The sequence below is a fragment of the Hyalella azteca genome, unplaced genomic scaffold (genome assembly GCF_000764305.2).
Source record: "Hyalella azteca isolate HAZT.00-mixed unplaced genomic scaffold, Hazt_2.0.2 contig10992, whole genome shotgun sequence".
In the NCBI taxonomy this organism is placed as follows: domain Eukaryota; kingdom Metazoa; phylum Arthropoda; class Malacostraca; order Amphipoda; family Hyalellidae; genus Hyalella; species Hyalella azteca.
In genome coordinates this window covers 727,727-752,202 of record NW_025941005.1, presented here as the reverse complement: position 1 = coordinate 752,202, position 24,476 = coordinate 727,727, and the positions used below count along the sequence as shown (strand labels likewise).

General features: G+C 37.5%; 1 protein-coding gene across 1 annotated transcript; it reads right to left on the bottom strand.

Annotated features, from left to right (window-relative positions):
* Positions 1 to 442: 442 nt before the first annotated feature.
* Positions 443 to 19,070, bottom strand: LOC108669818 (neurogenic locus notch homolog protein 3). Its single transcript, XM_018157233.2, has 12 exons — positions 18,985 to 19,070; positions 16,607 to 16,688; positions 16,064 to 16,117; positions 14,966 to 15,200; positions 14,078 to 14,247; positions 13,598 to 13,753; positions 12,631 to 12,810; positions 6,460 to 6,631; positions 5,817 to 5,930; positions 4,501 to 4,694; positions 3,355 to 3,551; positions 443 to 2,565 (listed from the first exon to the last, which is right to left on the bottom strand). The coding sequence occupies exons 2-12, from the start codon at positions 16,680 to 16,682 to the stop codon at positions 2,404 to 2,406; spliced, it is 1,710 nt and encodes a 569-aa protein (XP_018012722.1). The 5' UTR covers positions 16,683 to 16,688; positions 18,985 to 19,070; the 3' UTR covers positions 443 to 2,403.
* Between the last annotated feature and the right edge of the window lie 5,406 nt (positions 19,071 to 24,476).

Here is a 24,476-nt window from a genome sequence, read left to right as displayed (position 1 = left end):
TTCAATTGTTCATCTTTATTTTCATTTCTTCATTTTTAATGTTTTCATGCTATTCATGTTTTCGAAAAGAATGGTTACTCGCTTGGCTTCTTCTGATATATGCATTTATATGTACCTAATGAGATGGAATTTAATTTCAGAACAATCAAAATGGAAGTTTTTAAATTTTTCAAATGTTATGAATAATTAATTTCGTTTTAAAGCAATAACCTTGCAAAAAATAATGCACTCTATCAAGCATTTATTCGATATTTTATTCCTATTACGTGGATCATTCGTGAATTGATCTAGTCTGTGAACTCATACGAATAAATCCACTCAAATTTGCTTAGGCACCGATTGCAATTTCTTATTCTCAATCGTTAAAGTTTACGTAGAATTTTGGCGAACAAAATATACGAGATTTCCGCGTTCATAGCAATGAAGGATAAAGGAAATAAGATCGAGGTTCCTTTTATTGTGGAAAACTCTGGGTTTCTGGGAGGAAACTCAACAGGTTCTCCTATATGCATGCGAGAAGCGGGGCCAAGCACAGACTTTTTCTAGATAATATTCCTAAATTTTAGTTGAGAAATGCATGTTTCATGTAGGTTTATTTTAGCCGAAATATTAAAATTTGCAACCGAAAAAATTAATCAAATTTTTTATATATGAGATCAATAGTGCTAAAAATCCAAATTTAAATTAAGCTTTCTTGAGCAAAAGAAGCCAAATATATTTACAGGATTCCTAAGATTGAACCTATTGCTATTTTTCAGTTTCGACGAAGTTAATGCTTATGACATATCGCTTGGGAGTGCATGCGCTGGATCTTACATTAATTAAAGCTTGCCGCTATAAACTCTACATGAAAGTTAGTGTTTTGTGCTGCGGTGTAGTCTCAAAATTATTAAATAGTACTAAATTAGTAAAGAAATAGTAATTAATGAACTGTCGAAGAGTGGAACCGAGTATAATGGATTGAAAACGTTGCCAAAAATAAGATAGAATTTTTTACATCAGGAATCCAAAGAAACTTTACTTTCTTTCAGAGTTAAGCAGTGCACAAGTGTCTTCAGAACAAGAAACAATAGTGAATTTAAATATTTCCATGTGATTATTCCGTTAATGTTTCTGGTAGAAAACCAATGAAAAATATCAAAAAGAATTTCGATTTTTGTTCTATAATTCGCAAAAATACATTTGTTTGTCCAACTTCATGGAAATATAAAGCATGACTATCAAAAAATTCCTGCACATTCCTGAATTTATCGGTGGAGAAGAATTCTAAAAAGGAACTAACTCAGAAATAGTAGGAATCTAACCAAGCTGCGTGGATGCATTATATGTCATGCGATTAATAATTAATAATAATCACAAGCTATGTCATGCATTTAATAATTAATAATAACCGCACGCTGTGTCATGCGATTAATAATTGTCATAAGCGCTAGCAGGATCGTTAGTTATTTTGAAATTTTTAACGGTTTTTCACAGTTGTTGCTAACTGGGCTCTAAATTCCCCCTAGACACCTGAAACAAAAACTTGTCAATGCTCGTCTGTATAGAGACTACATTCAGACAAATAAATGGGCAACATTGTCCTAGTATTGACATATTTTCTTACCCACTGCACGATCACGAAATGTACGTATCACTGATAAGCCATTTCTCCGTCAAAACTGGGTCAGGATGACCCACAAAGACCAGCAAAACTGGGTCAGGATGACCCACAAAGACCAGCAAAACTGGGTCAGGATGACCCACAAAGACCAGCAAAACTGGGTAAGGACGACCACAAATGTTGGAAAAGCCCATCGCTATTTGGACAATGTGTCACTCATTTCTTTGATTGCACACTTAGAGTTCACGTGCAATCAACTCGCTGGAGTAGCGAAGCATCGTCCAGAGTTTGGCAGTAGTCGAACTAATGAAATAACTACGTAATTGAGGTTCAGGATATATAGTCATCAATAATGAGCAAATATATCGACACCGCTACTTGACTATAGAGGAAATACAAGTCAATATAACAAGTCATGCATGTATGGCGGTTAACTTGCAGTCTTACCAGACTTAAATAATGCCATTTACAAGCTTTCATCATAAAATGATTTGGCACAAGTTTCGTGGACCAAGCATGAAAAATAATTTAATTGTGGACTTCATTTTTTTCGTCGAATGATCGATACCCATTGCAATTGGTACCGAGCAATATTTTATTCTATTAACAATTCAATTTTATAATATTTATTCTTATTCAAATGATCATGTCTTTAATTTTATCAGCATAGCCGAGCGCTTTCGTCGGTATTTTCATCTATTTACGAAAAATATTAATCTAAACAGTTCCGGTATAAATTTATTGATATTATATGAAATCAATTATTCTTCAGTGATGGTACCCCGATGTCCCCATGAGGCTCAAGTCCTGCCGATGGCGTAGCGCGAGCGGGGGTGTGGGGAGCAGCTGATCAGAGGGTTGCCGTCGAACCCTGTGGGGCACGTGCATACGGGCACGTGGTTCCTCATCGTGCAGTCCGCGGACCGTCCGCACACTGGGCGGCCCGCTACGTGACATGTCGACTGCAGAGACACAATAAACCGTAGAATTAAGCTATGTAATACAAATATGCTTTAAACACATAACTTTTGAACAATTGAGATTCTAGGAGAAAGCAATTAAAGAATTTGTTTTTATTGAAAATATTTAACGATTACACCTAACCATGGAATTAAACTATGTAAGATAAATATGTTTTAAACTCATACCTTCTGAATAATTGAGATTATACGAGAAAGCAATTAAAGAATTTATTTTATCGCACGTATTTAGCGGTTACATTTAACAGTAAAATTAAGTAAGACAGGTATAATTTAAAACGATAACTTCTCAATTACCTAGATTTTATGAGGGAGCAATTAAATAATTTATTTTTATATCACAGATTCATTGACTATAGATATATTATTGCTGAAAAATTAATCACGCGCGTTATTATTTTTTAACTACGACCACAGGTGGGATAACATGGAGGCATTCAGTGAAATTTTTACAAAATCTACAAAATTATATAATTTTGAAAATGCTTCTGGCCGTGCATTGAATGAGAGATTCAAAAACCGCGAGCATTCATAAAAGACAATTCTATTTTTTGTATTCAACATTTTAAATGCTTCCTGAACACACATTTTGTTTCTTGAATTTTTCAGTTTGATTTGCTGGAACGTAGTAATGACCTGCCACTCGTACCAATGACCTGCCACTCGTACCAATGNGCCTGTCTCTTATACACATCTAGATGTGTATAAGAGACAGCACTCATACCACTCACCTGCCACTCATACCACTCACCTGCCACTCGTACCACTCACCTGACACTTGTACTCGTAGCAAGCCTCGTTGGAGCGACACTCGCGGTCAGTCTCGCACTCGCCCCGTATGCACGCCTGCAGCGGGTTGCCCACGTACCCGCGGGGGCACGTGCACACGGGCCGGTCATTACCGTCGCGGTCGTGGCCCGGCGTGCAGTCCGCGTTAGACCCGCACGGGTTAGGGCGACACAGCTCAGCTGGACGATGGATTGTTTATTAGATTTATGTACGAGGTATGAATGTTATTAATGTATGAATGTTATTTTATCTTATATACAGCTCAGCTGTACGTTGTATTGTTTATTAAATTTATGTATGAGGTATGAATGTTTTTTATGTATGGCTGTTATTAGACTTGTGAATGCTATTATATCTTGTGGATGTTATTACATATTATATACAACTCAGCTGTACGTTGTATTGTTTATTAGGTTTATGTATGAGATATGAATGTTATTGATGTATGGCTGTTATTGGACTTGTGAATGTTATTATATGTTGTGGCGAGCAAACCGGGCGGTTTTCGACGGCTGAATCATTGTAGGTGATGAGGCATCAGTCCAGGTTTGAAGTAAGCAATTATTAATCAATAAAAGGAAAAAAGTTTTTTTTGTGAAAATATTAAATGTGATAATATTAAATTGTTGTGATTAACATTAAGGTCACGGTATATATAAAGAGAAGCTTTCATATTATTATTGTATCACGCAACTATACCGCTGTAATAAAATTTAAATTGTGCTATTTCATTCGAGCGTAAACAATTTTTACTACAATTACTAGTATATTGACATAAATACATTTTATTTGCATTAATGTTTTTCACTATATTATGTTGACAGCATATTATATGATTTTATATTATTGCTTCAATAAATATTTTTTGTATATTTTATTACTGTACATTATTGTTTTAATTATTGATGCTGTCTCACATCTGTCGAAGGGTCTGCAGGTATTATTACTATAATAATTATATATTTAAATCAAACTATTGTATATTATTCTTTAATATTTGATGAAGTCTCACATCTGTCGAAGGGTCTACAGGTACCAGTGACCCGATTCCATATATTATTGCTATAATAATTATATATTTATATCAAATTATTGTACATTATTGTTTAGTTATTGATGAAGTCTCACATCTGTCGAAGGGCCTGCAGGACTCGAAAGGATGTCCCGTGAAGCCCTTAGGACAGGAGCAGATTGGCTTATGGAGCTCCACGCGACACTCTGCGCCGCTGCCACACGCGCCCACGCAGGGGTCGATACAGCGCAGCTTGAAGCACGCTTGGTGGGCGGGACATTCTTCGTGGGTTGTGCACTCGGGGTAACACCTGCACAGAATTGCCGTGACAAGAGGGTAACACCTACACAGAATTGCCGTGACAAGAGGGTAACACCTGCACAGAATTGCCGTGACAAGAGGGTAACACCTGCACATAATTACCGTGACAAAAGGGTAAAATTGCCATGCCAAGAAGGTAACGCATGTCCAAAATTGCCGTGACAAGAGGGTAATACCTGCACAAAATTACCGTTACAAAAGGGTAAAATTGCCATGCCAAGAGGGTAACGCATGTCCCAAATTGCCATGACAAGAGGGTAACATCTAAACAGAATTGCCGTGACAAGAGGGCAACACTTGCACAGAATTATCGTGACAAGAGGGCAAGAGGGTAACACCTGCACAAAAACGCCGTGACAAGAGGGTAACACCTGAAAAAATTGCCGTGCCAAGACCAGGGAAGTTTCGGCTAAAATTTGTTGCCGACAGAAAAAATAGGTTTAAGTTTATGTAGAAAGTAACTCAATTAAGATGCGCATTTTTACGCGCGTTGGGCGTTTAGTGGATCAGTAGTTTCAGGATTTTCGATGAATCACGACGAAGTCAAATTAAGCGAAGAGTAAGAGCAAGGAAAATCATATATGAATTTCATCAGGAAGTTCTATGTGCTAAATTTAAATGTCAAACTGCGCGCATCGAGGAGAACAAGCCTATGTAGTCGCACGCCATAATAGAACTGCAAATTTAAATTCTAAGCAAGACAACAAAATTTCGCAGCTCATTAGCGAATCTAATGCTTGCTTCTAATTCTTTACTCAAGCAACAGCTCCTGGTAATATTAAATGACATCGCTATTCTATTAATACATAGTATTTATTATTATTAGATTATTTTTCCAGATGGTAAACTTTAAAAAAATATAACTCAGTACTCACTGCAGTGAGTGACAGAGAGCGCATTTTCTCGTCGACGAAAACGCGAAATCATGGACAGACAGACAGACGGACGGATAGACGGACATGGCGAGCACAATAGTGCATTTTTCCATAATGAGCAAATGCGCTTAAACGGTGACATTATAATATTTTACCGAATGGCTGGCCACTAAAACGTCAATAGACCGTTTTCCCACCGTTTTCCACCGTTTTTCCGAGCAATGAGTCATCCTCACCTGGTGTAAGGGTTGCCCAGGTAGAACTCCGGACATGTGCACACGGCGACGCCGTTCCTGACGTTGCAAAGGGCACCGTCTCCACACACGCCGTTCTGGCAGGGGTTCACGCACCTGTACGCAGGAAAAGTGCAAAACTGAGTCAGAACAACACAACTGAAAAAGTGCATCGTTATTTGGACAATTTTGACCAGTTTTTCTGTGTGTGATGCTAATAAAGATCAGGAAAACGTTAAGAAACATTGGAATAGATAGACCGAATATAATTGTTATTGGTATTTTTAAACGTTTAATCAATCCGTCTTTTGTTAAGCAATCTATCTATAATCCCCGTGCACACACTGCCAGATTACTTTAACATGAATTTTTAAATGTACTTTGATGCTAAATGTAATTATATTCATCTCTGAACTTCTAATCATTCGTGGGACTGACCTACTATTAAAAGTACTATTACACGTTAAATAATACTCATTACGTATTGAACATTGTCACGGATTGACCGATTTTTATAGGTACTATTACCCTTTGAATAACCTGTCCATTTTATGGTATTTATTGGTAATTACTGACCGATTATTATGGGTATTATTACACGTTCAATAATCTACCCATTACATATTAACAATTGACAGCGACTAACCGATTATTCTGACAGGCGAAGTTAGCAGGACAGTGCGAGTCTCTCTCACACTCTGGTCTGCAGCCAGTGAGAGGGTCGCCGACGTAGTTAGGCAGGCAGGTGCACACGGCGCGCTCACCCTGCACCTGGCAGTTGGTGTTGCGGCCGCAGGGGCTAGGCCGGCACAGCTCCTCTGCATGCCGTCAAATATTGACACGATTAGGCGTTATTTTTTTTTTATCAATGTACTGGCAGTTTGTGTTGCGGCCGTACGGGCTCGGCCGGCACAGCTCGTCTGCATGCCGTGAAATATTGACATGATTAGGCGTTGTTTTTTTGTATTAATGGAGGATTTATTAGTGCGAATAGAGGTAGTATTTGGGATTTCAAGTACTTCTTAGCGCATTTTCTCATTTATGGAAATAATGCACTATTGTGCTCGTCATGTCCGTCCGTCTGTCTGTCCGTCTGTCTGTCGGTCCTATGTGACTTCACGTTTTCGTCTTATTAGATTAGAGATAATTAGAGTTAATTATAGGTTGATATATAGATAAAATTAGAGATAGTTTATTTTAATTTGGTAGAATTTAGAAAGACAATTAACTTTGTACTAGTGAATTGCTTAAGTATTTATCAACACAGTTAGAGGGGCGTAGTGCTGCATTCAAAATGAAAGTGCTATGCACAAAAATTATTTTATTTACAATTATTTTTTAGGTTTATTAATTTATTAATTAACTAATTATCAATTTTCGGCTATTATTAATTAGTCGCGGTTTATTTTTTTATATACCGTAACGCCGTACCGTAACCGCGACAAATAACATGGCTTACAATAAAATCAAAATGAAATGGAATGAATTTAATTTATTCCAGTATTATTTTGATAATATTGATATTGTCTTATTGATCTCTTCTTTATCGTCTCATGAAGGCGCAAAGCATCTCTTCGGAATTGATTCAATTGAATTGCACCGAAATTTAGTGAATCAATTTAAAGAAAATCTTGATTTATACCTGCAAAATATCAACAATATTGAGCAACATGAATTATTATTGATATAATTGATATTAAACAATATTGTGCAGTATCAATGATCAATTAACTTCAATTATTAGGCTGCGTTGACTTGCAGGTTGCAGTTATTTTATTTAGCAAAGCAAATAATAACAATATTGATCAGGCGTGTGCGCACAACCTGTTGAATATATCGGGCAACACATGTAACTTTTGATACATTGATCATAATGTACATTAATTTTCTAATAAATGTAACAAGACATAAACTGACTTTACTGACATTTAGCAATAAACTCACTGATATAAAATACATTTAGAAGGCCATAAGGCACATCCTGAACAGCCTTCGAAAATAAATTCGCTACAGGCAGGGGCGGGAGTGACGCGTGTGTGTCGTCCCACTCGTATCTCGCTGCCAAGGCCGCGTCTAAATAAGGAGACCTGCAGTGTTGCTCTAACACCTGCAGCCTGCAGCTGGAACTGCACCAACACCTGCAGCCTGCAGCTGGAACTGCACCAACACCTGCAGCCTGCAGCTGGAACTGCACCAACACCTGCAGCCTGCAGCTGGAACTGCACCAACACCTGCGGCCTGCAGCTGGAACTGCACCAANTGAACCAAAACCTGCAGCCTGCACCTTGAATTGAACCAAAACCTGCAGTGTGAACCTTGAATTGAACCAAAACCTGCAGCCTGCACCTTGAATTGAACAAAAACCTGCAGTGTGAACCTTGAATTGAACCAAAACCTGCAGCCTGCACCTTGAATTGAACAAAAACCTGCAGCCTGAACCTTGAATTGAACCAAAACCTGCAGCCGTTGGCTTCAACTACACTAACACCTGCAGCCTGTGCGCTGGCGTCGCGACACTCACACATCAACACGCCTTGCCCTATCGATATCTCAGGGCCTCTGTTACGAATATTTTTTTCCATTATTTGTATAGCTCCCGACTCTGATTTCTGTCTTGATTCGTTTTTCTAGCGCGGAAGTTCATAGGCTTATTTTGCTACCATTTTCTCGCTGCACAATTTGTCATTGGGGAAGAAAATCACGTTCATTATATGAATGTTTAGTTTCAGTGGTCTGAGAGTTTTAATAGTTTAAACTGTGGTGAATTCGCATTGCAATCCCACATGAATAAAATCTTCTCCGTTACCTTTGTTTTGTTTTCGTTTGAACTATAGAAGGATCTTATTTTATTAGTCCCTAGTCGATTGTTAGTCATGCATGAAAATTGGAAAAAATCATGGTTTGGAACTTTTCGATTATTAGCTCTGCGAAGGCAATCTCTGTACTAATAACTCAATCGTTCGCCAATTATTGTGGAAGCATTTTTTCATTTATTATTATATTATAATCTGTAAAATTATTGTTACAATATATTCCGAACATGTAATTAAAAAAATAATTATTAATCTCATGAAGGTGCCATCTGTAGCCTTGGCCTTGCATTGCGCTATTGTTCGGAACTTGGGTGGACTGTATATATTGGACTAGTATGGACTATATATATATATATATTGGAGCAGTATAGACCATATATATTGGACTAGTATGCCACTTGGCGTATAAACACTATTTTTGAACTTGGATGTACTATACACAATTGAAAATAACGTCTGACCGGCAACTCAGTTGCCTGTAGGCCCGTGAAATAAAACACCGTGTTGCAGCTTTTTTCCGATTTAACACATGAAACTCGTACCACATTTGAAAAGAATGGCCTCAGTTTATTTTACCGGGCGGCTTGCCTATAGAAAAGTTTTTTACCACTATTTTGAACAGCGTGGAATAAAAAAGTCATCAGTATCTTGAGAAAAACTGGCTCCAAAAATAATTGTTTCTATCGTGTTAGTATCAATTACGACGGTTCGACAAAATTACGGATTTAAAGACTTCATTGTGATTAGTATTTAGAACTAAGACGCGAGAAACATTTAAAAAATATTTTGAACTTAATTTCTTTCCGACTGATATGTATATTTGGTCAATACATTATACGTATTTAGAAACGAGGCGAGGAAAAACATCAATAAAATAGAAAAATGACGAATTAAAATATTTTAAAAAGATGGATCCATAAAGAAATTTGAACCACAGACGGCAGCACGAAATTGCAAGTGTTATTTAGTAACTTGTAAATTAATGAATATTTCTACGTCGTAATATGTCGCCATACGGTATGAGTAAAAAATTTTACTCATACCGTACCGAGCTTCCTGCCAGTTCATTTTAATGAGAATGAATTATCAAAAGATATAATATGATCTTCCCAAGCGTAAACGTGGCCTTCAGCATTGCTAATTCCCTCTTGAATTGACCTTTACGGTGGGCCCATGCATAGCAAGAGCGCAGCTGTAAGAATTAGCGTAAGGCTTGATCCGTCCAAGTGTATCGCTATGAAGACAATGTCAAGGATTCACAGCAGTAGTGAAGGAGTGAGACTCAGTGCTCAGTTTTGCACGAAGCCACTCAATGAGGAGCAGGAATATTGCAACTGGAATGTATGGTGATAGATGTTGCGTGCAGGACGATGTATGATCAGGACGGGACGATGTATGAGCTGGGCAAAATAATGCATGATATGTAGGGGACGCTGTATGATTTGCGCGGGACAATGTATGATATGTAGAGGACAATGTACGATATGTGGGGGACAATGTATGATATGTGTGGGACGATGTATGATGTGAGCGAGACGACGTATGATTTGTGTGGGACGATGTATGATTTGTACGGGATGCCGTGTGAAGTTTGCAGTAAAACGTATGAGAAATATCGTATTCTGTTCAGCATGAAGGCAAGCACTTAACCATCACGCATAACCAAGATCATAAGTTTCGCTGCACCTTGTTGCAACAGCACAAGAAATTAGATTTATTATTTTTACGTAGCTTTGCTACCGCGCACTGAGGTTACATATATATTTAGAAGAAGAATTTTCTTAGGACCCTGGCTTTCCCTCCTGCCTCAATGTCCTATTATATGGAGGTGCCACCACCAGGATCCAAAACATGCCGGGCCGAGGCGTGGCAAAGAGTTCTGCATTTTTGTCTTATTTTCAAAAGTTTTTCATTTTGAAACTTTGAAGTGCATAGATACGACATTTGAAAGAAATATTTTGGCGATTGTGAATGATATAGTTAACGACGTACAGTAACGATAATTGCCTGAAACTTACTAGTAAGAATGGAATAGTACATTAACGTAGATTGGTTGATGGATATGAGGAGAACAACTCAAACACGATTCAGTACTGGGCCGAAGGTCTCAACACGAAATTGCTAAGGCGGGAAATTCAGCAACATTCCTGCGTGCTGCATGCTTTCACATTGGCATACATGCGTATATGTGCATCTGTTTGGCCGTTAAAATCGTCCTGTCTGGAATAAATATTAATGGTACTATTTATTTATATTTTCTTATGTCTTCCGTTAAACGTCAATAAAAATGGCAGACACGTCACATCTTTGATAATTATGTACATTTCATTGAATTTGCTCCTGAAATTACAGGTACATTTTGTGTAAGAATTTTAATAACGTTCAACACTACAATATAGAGACGCAAATGAGCAAAACTTATATTCGATGTTATATGTTAATAATGAGAGAAATGATAGAATGTTTAAGGTAAGGAATAATTTCAAGCTCTAAATTAAGTGTAATACATAAAAATAATTTAATTAAAATATTATATAAAAATTAATTCTTAAGTTTAATGCAACGTCATTTGTATTGCGGATTTCTTGCGGTCTATTCGTTTTTGAATTAATATAGTTCATTGCAATTGCATTAGTTGCAATCATTTTTACTTGCTATGGTTATAAAGAGCTGTTAGAATTATATCTAATATTTGAAAAACTCAAAATTGCCAATTGCCGTACTCGTGACTAGATTGGATACAATTTCAACTACCAGAACCACATGTTCACCGTAATAATTCGTTTGGTTTAGAAAAATTACTCAAGAGAATACATTTTTGTGATTTTTGTAACTAATTTAGTTACTATTAAGATTACTAGCATCGTAGAAATTATTTAAACGGAAGAAAATCACTAGTTCGTTACATTTGATTTGAAGCGAAAAATTTCAGCTACTCCGAAACTGGGAACTTATTCATGAATTACAACGGAAAATCTACTGTGCGCGCATTGCAAACTCACACAGATACTTGCAGATCTAGCCTGTGGATACAGAGCATACATGTGATTTATGAGTGAGGCTGGAGTGATCGTTATCATGAATGGTTTCATAAAAATCAAGATACTCTCATAACTATTGATCTGTAGTTCATATAGTACCATTTAGATTTTAGAAGATGATATTAAACAATTTGGTAGCATGGAGCTATTTTGTTGGTCGAGGATTACGATTTAAGGAGGCATTTAAATTTAAAAGCAATTAAAGTTGCAAGGCTGGAGCACTGGTTAAAATGGATCAGTAACGATCGAGTTTCTGCTTGAATTTATAGTGGCCTCAATGAGAAAACATTATTTATTTTGTTAATTTTCTATAATTAATTTTACTTTCATATGAATTATGAGATGTGATAAAACTAAAATATCTGTATCTTCAGCCATTGTTTCAACAATTCAAACACAATTTAGTGTTCAGCTGAGCCATTAGCGCGCCATGAAAACTTTATTGTGGTTTTTACTCTAATATTAATGAAATATCTACGCATTATTATTCGATTTTTTATTCGAATTGCAAAAATTAAATGAGGAGATATGACTCGTGGAACTAGTGTAACTAAACTAACTAATAATAATATCATGTTGCCTGATTTTCTCCAGTTTCGTCGAAATTGGAAACCCTTATGGCGATCGAATTTGTGTCGGAAGATTATAATTACCCTATATTAAACGCATCTCTAAGAAAAATCTCGTGTCTATTCAAGTTCAAGAAAATACTATGAATTTTTTTTAAAATACTGTGAAGTTGTTTTTAACTTCAATAATATTGAACACCTATTGAAAAAAAATTGTTCGATGAGTCCCAGCTCGAATAACATTCCAGAAAACTCCAGCCTCCTCGAAAACGTTAAAAGCTCCAGTGACGTAAAACCGACGTAAAATAATATGTCTACAGTAACGTAAAAACTACGTAAAATAATATGTCTACAGCGACGTAAAAACGACGTAAAATAACATGCCACAACTCACGCGGGTCAAAACGGCGGCAGGAGGTAAAGGGGTCGCCGACGTAGCCGCTCCTGCAGGAGCAGACGGGCTGGCGGTCCCGGGCGGTGCAGTCCGTGTTGGTGCCGCAGATGTTGGGGATGGAGCAAGGGTCGATGCACCTGTTGCTCCTGCACACCTGCTGCGCCGAGCAGTCGCTGTGAACTGTGGGGGGAAATGTGAACTGCAGGGGAAGTGTGCAATGATTGGGGAAATATGGACTGATGGGGGAAATATGAACTGGTGGGGGAAATATGATCTGTTGGGGAAATTTTAAGTGAACTGCAGTGAGAAATATGAGCAGTAGAGGGAAATATGAATTGTAGTGAAAAATGAACTGTAGGGGGGGGGAAATTACATGTGCTAAATATAAACTGTAGGGGGAAAAGTCGTTAAGTGACACCTTATATGTTGAAAGATTTATGCGCCCAAATATTTTATTATAGAATATGTGACAGATACTGTATGTTATTTGAGTTTTTTGCGCTTAACGGCAAAAACAGCCTGCAGTTAATTTTATAGTGATCGAGTTAAGATGGCTGGTCCATTGAATCAAAAAGTAAGCATTGTATTGCAATAAAACCAATTGATCCCTATTTTGACTTTAATATAAATGCATCAAGATTAGTCAAGTAACATAAATATATGAATAAATCATAAACCCAAGCGAGATTAATAATTGAAATAGTGCTAAAATATACATATATATGAGGGAAAAAATTCCAGGAAGTTATTTCAACAATGGTTTCAGTCAAATCTCAAAAATTTATTCTCTCCTGAACTCCTCTGGGGCGGTAAAATTTTAATCAGGGACATAAAATTCCGGTACTATATATTGTACCTATTTAACCGCAAGTTGAGCAATTGGCAATTCTGGGTATTTCAAAATTGAAAGTAATACTCGTATAAAGCGGAAAAATAAAGGGAATAAAGAAGTCCTACGAAGTCCGACCTGCACACTCCTGCCGGACGCACGCCTCTAGCGGGTTGCCCGCGTGTCGCTGCAGACAGGAGCAGACCGCCTGCGCGCCGTTGCTGGTACACTGAGCGTTCGCTCCGCACGGGTTAGGCGTGCACGGGTCAACGTACGCCGGAGTCGGGTCACGTTCTGCTCAGTCAATGATTCAGTCAATGATATTCTAATTGAATGATGCTCAATTATGGTCTAATTGTTAAAATAAGTCACTTTTTAAAGGTACTTTAGATCAAGGAATAACTGGAAAGTTACTTTGTTAATTTTCTTTGCCTGTAGCGTTTGAACATAATTTATTATGACTCGGCTCGGGTATTCACGAACAATGAACATGGATTGGCACAATAGATGGCCGGGTTGCCGAGTTACCGGGCGGGCAGCAGCAGGCGACTGACCTGGCTTGGCACAATAGATGGCCGGGTTGCCGAGTTACCGGGCGGGCAGCAGCAGGCGACTGACCTGGCTTGGCACAATAGATGGCCGGGTTGCCGAGGTACCCGGGCGGGCAGGAGCATTCAGCTTTGTGACGGTATGCCTTGCAAATCGCGTCGATGCCGCACTCGTTCAAACTGCACAAGCGCACGCATTTCGTTGCGGTGCACGCATAGTCGTCGGGGCAGTCGCGGTCACTGCACGAATTACATGCGAGTTTGCATTAGGGTGAAAGAATAACTCGTGTCAGGAAATTCTTCAAATTCATACATGTAGGCTCATGGAGAAAAAATATAACTCAGTACTCACGGCAGTGAGTGACAGAGAGCGCATTTTCTCGTCGACGATAACTTGAGGTCACTGACAGACGGACGGACAGACAGACAGACAGACGGACATGGCGAGCACAATAGTGCATTTTTTACATAAATGAGAAAATGCGCCAAAAAGGAACGAATTATTATATAGGGAACACATATGGAGGTTAAAATTGTCTTAGTCATTGTTTAATTATCTTTAGACATATTTGACTTTTGCAACAAAAAGACACGAGCTTATCATTGTAGCCACGTTTCATTACAAATATGAAGCAAATTCTAGAAGAATAATCTAGTGTCCCCACAAAGAGAGGCTTGGGTGTGTTTAACTCAAGTACAGAAAATCCAAAATACTTGGAAGAGTGGGAAAGGGGACAATTCAACTCTTATACCTTTGACTTTATCTTCTGTAATTCGAATGGATAATTCCTGTTTCGATTCGCTTGTGCTATAATATGGTATCATCGGCTCTTGCGGTAACTAATAGCAGCTTAATCGAACAATATATCGACTGCACAATACACGTTATTCAAATTTCATTAGTTATGCAACCAAATAAATAATAAGAGTATATAATCAATTTGTAAAGTCTATTCACCTGAGGCACTGGGGTTTGCAGCCGCGGATGGTATGTTGGTCTGGCACAAAGTTGGGCTGGCACCGACACAGGGCGATGTGCTGGGAGTTGACCTCACACAGCGTGTTGGGGCCACACGGCGATGGCGTGCAGGGGTCGCTGCTGCCGATGTAGTTGGACTCGCCCACGGGGGATGGCGGCCGTGCTGCTGCTGTGGTTGTCGAGCGAGAGATCGGCGGTAGAGACACGCGGGGTGCTGGACAAAAATAGGCATTAGAAGTAAACTAGAAACAGGCAATAAAAGTGAAAAACAGGCACTAAAAGTAAATAAAGGTATTAAAAGTAAAGAACAAACAGGCATTAAAAGATAGGAACAGGCATTGAAAGTTAAAAAACAGGTATTATAAGTAAAAAAAGGCGTTGAAACTAGAAGAATACTATGAGCATTAAAGTTCGTGGATAAAAGCAATCATCCAGCAAAATCCATAAGTGACAGGAACTCTAGACGAGCTAGAAATGATGGACTGAAATAATTAGAAATCGTAATTAAGAAGATAAAATTAGTTATCAATACAAGCACATATTGTGAATGTTAAATCTGAGGACGAACTATTGTCTGGGCTCTAGGCCATGCATTGACTTGAACAACAGGTCATAAACAGAAACAAATATGGAATTTTAAAATGAAAGTGAGCAATGTGAGGGCGAGAAGAAAAAGAAGTAAATGATGGAAATTACTTATGAAAAAATGATTAAAACGGTGAATACTGGCAAAGCTGAAATATTGGAAGATGAAATGAAGAATAAATGATAAAATACAATGTTTGATTTAATTTAAAGCTTAAATCAGCTTGTGAGCGGAACATTTTAGCACAAAGAATTAAATTTAAAACATCCGTGAAATGATCAAGGGTGCAGCTACTATTGTGGAATGTCACGTCTTTTTAATATTTTGTTAAATTTACGAAGTTTAGGTGCCTAATGATCCAACCTAAACGATTACTGCAATTGACTAAACTAAAAAACTATTTAAACGAAAATTATAATTCAAATTCTATAGAAATAATTCACTAATGCAAAATTTAATGGCCAAAATGTAACCGAACTACATGAACGAACCGAACTCGTAGAGCGGCGCTATGGGCAGCAGAGGAGCGGACGGGTACTGGAACGCTGTGGAGATGAGATTAATTAACCTAGACAAAAATGTATCCGTAAATAATTAACTTCAAAGTTAAATAATTTAAGTATAAACAACTATTGAATTACTGTACTAAGCAGGTCGTTATTGTATTATAAATACACGAGACTTTTTCCTAATATACCGGTTTAAAATGATCGATGCAAGTTTATTCTGTACTATACAAGAACATACTGCGCGATACAAGTCAATACTGTAACATACAAGAACATACTGTACTATACAAGTATATACTGCACTATTCAAGTATATACTGTACCATACAAGAATATACTGTGCGATACAAGTCTATACTGCACCAAGAGCTACAAGTATATACTGTACTATACAAGAATATACTGTACGATACAAGTCTATACTGCACTTTACAAGAAAATACTGTACGATACAAGTCTATACTTTACTATACAAGGATATACTGTACAATACAAAAATATACTGCACTGTCATGGACGTCTTACAGCTGAGCGGCAGCGCCCTCTGGCCTGTGGCACTCCCGCACACCAGGGCTGCCAAGACAAGAGCTGACAACTGCATCGTGACCTGTCAGACAAGAACAGACCTGACAAGAGAATTGTAACCAGGCTGTCAAGAATAGAGCAGACAAGTGAATAGTGACCTGCCTCACATGACAAGAGTTGACAAGTGAATCGTGACCTGTCTGACAAGAACAGACCAGACAAGATAATTGTAACCAGACTGACAAGAATAGAGCAGACAAGTGAATCGTGACCTGCCTGACAAGATGTGAGCTGACAACTGCACCAGCTTGCTAATAACATCTGCTCAATTTTGATCCAATGATTTTGCGGCATGAGATAAAACAAAATTTGACGTGGTACAGCGAGAATACGAATGAGTAAACAGATACCAGACAGAATTGTAACCAGGAAAGTCGATTGTATTGTATCTATTGCTCAATATGTATTCAGGTGTTGCTGGTTGCATCGCGTGTCTCGCAGGAGTCTATCTCTTACATTAGTCACTTCAAGACGAGTAATGCATCATGCACGATGGTCGTTATAATGCCTTGAACACGAGCCCTAGCTGCCCAAACATGTCGCCTCTTCAATATAGCGTTCCTTATTAGACAGTCGGTACCATCGCACACCCTAACACGATGATGTCTTATTACTCATATATTTTCTACGAGCTGTATTTCCACGAACTTGAATGAATATCAACACACTTGTGTATTGTTTGACTGCAATGCTCTAAAGATATGACTCTTTCATATAGATTTAAGTCTTTATACTTCTGTGCTTCATTTAATTATGAAATATTGTGTTCCGGAATAAACAAATAACAACACAGAAAACGATTTTGAAGCAGATAAGTGAGGGAATAATTGGAATACCCAATTTAGATCGCATATGGCCTGGCATGCCTGGCCACCGTCACTTTGATTTAAAAGATCACCAAATTCTAAATATAATTTATGATATGGTTCATCTAGAAAAATATCCTAAATCCAGATGAAGTGAAGTTGATTCTTCCTTCAATACGTTAACACAGCAAATTATTATTCCTCTTTTAGTTAGCGTACTCGCCGATTAATTTTTTAAATTCTGAGCAGCAAACGGCGGAACTAATTTAAACAAATTATATTTACTAAATTCCGATTATAAAAACTTTTAGGTGTTGCATTCAAGGGACAAGGCTGTTTTCTGTTTACATTCTCAGCTCGGAACTAGCTTACATTAAATGGCATGATTCGGCCATGCATGAGCTTACGCGCTTATGTCGTAGCCGCGTAAATAATTCTAAACGACAAGTGCCTAATAGGAGGTAAAAAGGAGGTTCCTATTTACCGAAGTTTGCTGACAAATATTCGATATTTCGCGAAGAAATTCTGAGGAATTTAATTCTAATGAGGAATTTAAGTTAACGTTTCAAATTCTAGCGTTGCCTCAACCGTTTAAATTAAGTGAGTGCACTTCTTATCACTGCGATGAGTGCGGTGCATACGTAGCTCAAATTAACATTGTTTCGACTTGAAATGTGGCATGATGCTTACTTGAAAATTAAGTTAGAAAACCGCCGGTAAATTTTGTTTATTGACTCATGATTTTCTTGCAACGGAAATGAGGCAAACACGTGACGTCATTTGCTTTTACTCCCATGCTCAGTTTTACATTTCTGTCAAGTGATAAAATGGTCTCCTCGTCGCACCTCTCGTGGGCCTCTAGCGTATGCCTCCAATAAATAACAATGAAAAACAACCGCTGGTTAAAGACGCGGCTTAAACATGTTTCGATATTTCTCTAATATTTAAAGATATACATACGTCTTCTATTTATTGCATCAAAAAATCCCCGAACATAACAGCTATTCAACCAGAAAAACGCAGATGTTCAAATGTACAAATATTGTTGAATATAACCGCAAGCAAAATGGAGAGCTCGACATGAGTGAGGAGTGGCTAGTAATGATCTGCACCCATACAGTACCACGTGATGCAATAATAAACATATTGAAACATCAGTTAAATAAACATTGATAACTGTGATGCCAAGAAAGATGATAATCACTTCAAATCTATCCAATCAAGCTATAATATTTCTAACAAATTAATGTGCGTAAAAAATGTTATAAAATATTATAAAAATTCTGAGTACATTTCAATGGAAAGAATGCGATTGCGATTCGAATTTTCCGGGTTAACTAAAATTTGAATTAGATCCATATTATAAGTATCATATTAGATGAATTATATTTTTAGAACACGAACTAGTGTTCATCGTATGATTTTATGTCACTTCACTGACGTTGAATAAGTTTGTTCATTATATACTGTCACTGAAGTTGAATAAATTTCTTCATTATATACTGAGCTCACCTCAGTTAGTTGCTGGTGCTGTGAAGCTCAGAGCTACACTGACGCCTGACTCAGAGCCTGCCGCCGGTGTCTATACCCCCACACAGGATTACTATACTTACTTGATCCTGCAACAACTTGACGCAGTTCAACATGCAATGCTTTTTGTGCGTCGCTAGAGACAGGAGAAGATGTCTGAGTCATCTTCAGTTCGAGGGCCGAGGGGTTTTGCGAGTTACAGGAACTGGAACCATTTGACCTTACAGGTTATAAGGCTGTTGTTAATTACAGGTTAAAAGGCTGTTGCTAATTACAGGTTAAAAGGCTGTTGTTAATTACAGGTTAAAAGGCTGTTGTTAATTACAGGTTAAAAGGCTGTGGTTAATTACAGGTTGAAAGGCTGTTGTTAATTACAGGTTAAAAGGCTGTTGCTAAGTGCAGGCTGAAAGGCTGTTGCTAATTACAGGTTAAAAGGCTGTTGGTAATTACAGGTTAAAAGGCTGTTGCTAATTTTTTGTCAAAAGACTTCAATTATTGTTCTTAGGTAAACCGACTGCAATGGACGCAGCGTAGTTTCTATATTGTGATTACTAAACTATTTTTATTCATCATAATATACAAAGCTAGACTACCTGTCATGTAGAATCTATCGCAAAATAATACTCTGCGACTGCAGAAACAATTGAACTTTAGGGACAAAGGTTCACTCTGTCATTTTTGTAAGTTTACGATTAACAATCACCTCCTATAAATAAATTATTTTACGAAGAAGTACATCCAATAACGAAGAAAAAAAGAAAAACAATATATGATAGCCTTAAAGCACTTCTGCGAAAATTTTTGTACTTAATACTGACGGAATAAACCGTAATGATTATACAGGGTGCACAACAAAGTGAAAAAAAATTAATTTGGATGACAATCACCATTAGATTTTTAGATCATCATCTGACATAAGAATATTGAGTAAGGAATGAAATATAAAATGGCCTTCATGTTGTAGCGGTTGCCCCGGAAGTCAGCACAAGATATGGCATTGAGGTTCAGTTTACGGAACTTATCCACCGATGGTAAATACACTCAAGGAGGCAAGACCTTGAATACCACAGCACATGTTGGATACTACTGTACAATACCGTGGGCAGTGCAATCATTGAGCAATGGAAGTTTGATTAACATTCATTCGGGCGCCTGAGAACATTGTTTATTAAGGCCGACGGTGTGCAACATTACAGTCAAGAATAAAGTGCAGTATGCATCGTGATTCTCACTTACTTTGAAAGAATTTTTCACCCTGCACGAGATTTGGCGCATATAAATGACGTTAAATTTGATATAAAAATGGAATTTTTATACGTGCTCCTAATTACTTCACACATATTATAATTATTGCAAAATTGTTGCACCTAATTTATTTTTATCACATGAATAATAAACTGTGAAGCTTCTTAGTAAAAAGTCACAAATCAGAAGAAGTTATTCTTTTTACCTGACCACGAAGAGATAAATTCAACGACCGGATACCTCTGTTATCATTTGCCTTATTGTGTACAATGCTAATAATCTCAGACGAAAAGTGTTACCACCACTGCATGTGTCTGGAACCTTGGAAATAAATATTTACTGGCCACATTGCAGCTCCATCTTCAGTGCTGCACATCCCACGTTTTTTGTGCTGCCGCGTTTCGCACACGCAGCTTGCGTGCCCCTGGAGTTGCTACACGAAGTGAACCTCTGGAAGACGCGCTCCAACGACGCCCACACTGGGCAGCCACCTACACTGCCACGCCCTTTATAGTGTAGGTTTTCTTGTCTTTTATTGTTTATATGTAATGCAATGATGGCGGATGCAATACCTCTAATTTACCTGTAATTTGCCTGGAGAATATAATGTATACACTACTATTGTTGAACGACGTTGAGAGTATACCTTTTTTTAGGCATTGGGTGGGGTGGATGAAGGTTGATGTAAATTCTCTGAAAAATTTATTAAAAAAACGCATTGAGAGCTACTTCGGATCTCCCACTTCTATAATTGCATTCAATGAATTAGCTTCTCTTGTGATCCTTAAATTAACATCTGTGCTCTTAGATAAAGAGCATTGCCGATTACAATAAAAAAATCATATTTTCAAGACTGGCAGCACTGAAAAATATCACACTTTGTCCAATTAGCCTAAGTGATATTCTAACAATTTATTTTAGTCGAGATATGTCCGCTTAGAATAAAATTCTACAGTCTCTTACTGAAGGCCAATTATGCATTCACCTGGATGCATCACCATTAAAAAGGCGTCTGCACCACTAGGCGTCGACGACATAGAAATCTGCAAACAATGATTGTGCATATCGTCATAAAAAGCTATTGTGAATATGGGCGGATTTATGTTACCACTTGGCTGTAGATAAATCAATGCTAGGGATTCTACCCCAAACGGGGTAAATTATGCATTTTAAATTGGTGTGCATTTTAAATTATTTTTTAGAATGATTTTGTTATTTACACTCATGGGAAATTTTGTTTGCATAAACAGAAACGTAACCCTTCTGTTTACAATTTAACGAAGAAATGAGTAAGGAAGTTGCCTCTATTTCATCTTCACCTCTGCCCGAAATGGGCTATGGAGTTTTTTTCTTCTACCGAGATATCATCAAAGTTTTTTCCCAACGGCTAGATGCTTGGATTTTTTCCGTACTATTTCAAATTAAATAGGTTTCATAGAAAGGCTGTTAGGCAGCGGCTTTGTTTCAATAGAAATAATTTAATTGATTGTTAGTGTCTCTAGTTTTCGACACCGTTGCTGAATTTCTTCGTGTTTGCCTGGTTGATTTAGGGTGTTTGTTAGTTCTTGCTAGCAGTGTTTACTAAAGATTTTATTTTTTAATGAGAGGAATGATTGCATTAATTATTTCTGCTACATACCAGAAAAATTTCAAAAGCACACATAGTCATTGACGGAGTATGAAGAGAAACAGAGCAATGTTTGAATTATTTAAATATTTTGAGGATGACTTACGACTTGTAGACTGGAGTTATGTAACCAAACATGCCCGCAGCTTGCGCAGTTATAGTAAAACAATAAAACAACATTTGGTCATGATCTAACATGTATCACATTCTCCATTAACCATACTTGATTATAATTACCTCGAACTACCGAAAGCTTTCAAGTATCAATGAAATCCACTTAGCTTCTACTACATGCTTCCTTGAGTTCACTTGATCTTGATTTATATTTCTCTTCACAGTATAGCCGGTAAGACTTGTTTCGCGATGCGTTCGTGCCAAGTTTGGTATCTGATCTTGGGCTGGATTGGACGAGCTAAGAGACAACGCCTTCGACCTTGCAAACTGCCAGTCCGGCTTCCCTTAAAAATATAGACGACTCGGGCGTGGGTGGAGGACCCAGCTATGGTGCTTCGTAAACGAGGCTACGGGCCTTCAAGTGTGCAGCCTTATTAACTGACGCGTGAAAATAACGTGATAGGCCTTAAATTATGAAGCCTAATTTACTGCCATTCACTTAGAAATAACGTAATAGACCTTCAATTGTGAAGCCTCATTTACTGTCACTTAAACATAACGTAATAGACCTTAAATTATGCTGCCTCATTGCCTGTCACGTAAAAATAACTTATAGACCTTCAATTGTACAGCCTTATTGCCTGCCCCGTAGAAATAACGTAATAGACCTTAAATTGTCAAGCTTCATTTCCTGTCACTTATAAATAACGTAATAGACCTTCAATTGTGAAGCCTATTAAATGACGTGTTGAAATTAACAATCATTCAATTGTACAGCCTTCTTGCCTGCTACGTAAAAATAACGTACTAGACTTAAATTGTGAAGCCTCATTTACTGCCACGCAGAAATAAATTTATAAACCTTCAATGGTACAGCAATATTGCCTCTCGTGTAGAAATAACGTTATTGGCCTTAAATTGTGAAGCCTCGTTTACTGTCACGTAGTGACACTTTAACTTTATAGACCGCCAATTATACAGCCTTCTTTACTGCCTCATAGGAAATATCGCTCTAGTGCTTCTCGTTGTAATGGATCAGTCCCAGGTCGTGGCAAGGCACACCAACTAATTTCTTTGCTACTTTTCTTTTAAAGCACAAACGAAGCTGCAGGCCTAAACATGCCTCACATACGCGCATTATATTTTTGTCGCTTAAAAAAACAATAATACAATTTAATAATTTTTGTTGCTTAAAGAAACAACAATTGAATGGCACGAAACGGGGCTTCAAATCCTCTGCATGCCATGCACGAAAAGAGTATTCTGTTTTTATTATTCATTATAATATTGATTAGTATTTGCCCTCATTTTTATTTGCTCTATTTAAAAAAAAAGTACTCGGTTGTAACCTTCATCGAATTGAGTATTCGAGTTTAAATTTCTAGGTTTTCCTGCATAAAACCGAATAGATTTCGAAGGAAATCATTTATCTCCGACACAAGGACTACTACACACAGGACATGCATAGCCTATGTCCAGCCTCTGCTAGCAGAGGCGATCGCCTACACTATGAAAATGCTGGTGTTTTAGTGGCATCAACAAATGATATGCCCATAATTGTTTCATACAATAGTATTACAATGTGTGTAGTAGTCCTTGGTCAGAACCATAGACTTTTTGCCAGTTTTGAAGTTCAAAATTATTTTGAACTTCAAAACTGGCAAAAAGTCTATGGTTCTGACCAAGGACTACTACACACATTGTAATACTATTGTATGAAACAATTATGGGCATATCATTTGTTGATGCCACTAAAACACCAGCATTTTCATAGTGTAGGCGATCGCCTCTGCTAGCAGAGGCTGGACATAGGCTATGCATGTCCTGTGTGTAGTAGTCCTTGCTCCGACATTATTGCTTCATTTATTTGGTTAATCAATACAATTAATATTCACGTACGCCTTCTTCCATAGTTAAGTTGGAATTAATTCATGAACGTTTTTCCAAACAAAATTTTTAAAGTTATTTTACTGTCTAAGAAAAGGATATGGGATCTGTGCCAGAGCAGTGTGATAACGCGGGTTGTTCATTTTCGACAAATTTTTTAAAATAAATTTAGACTTTAATTTTAATCCACAATGGATGAGCAAATAGCAGAAAGAATCTGATCACGAAATGCAACCTAATCGCCTCTTCGAGGATCACACTTAACTACTTAATGAATTTTGAGTTTTGGATTCTTAAGCCAGGATGCATAATATTTTTTACCATTAAAGCAATGATAGAAAAATATAACTCAGTACTCACTGCAGTGAGTGGCAGAGAGCGCATTTTCTCGTCGACGAGAACGTGAAGTCACGGACGGACAGACAGACAGACGGACAGACGGACATGGGGAGCACAATAGCACCTTTTTTTCCATAAATGAGAAAATTCGCTAAAAATTAATTATATTCTCTAATTATAAATTAAATGCTTTAAATGCTTTTTGACCGTATATTAATAAAGCTAGATAAAATTAATTAGCTTTATTTAGGCAAGCTAGATA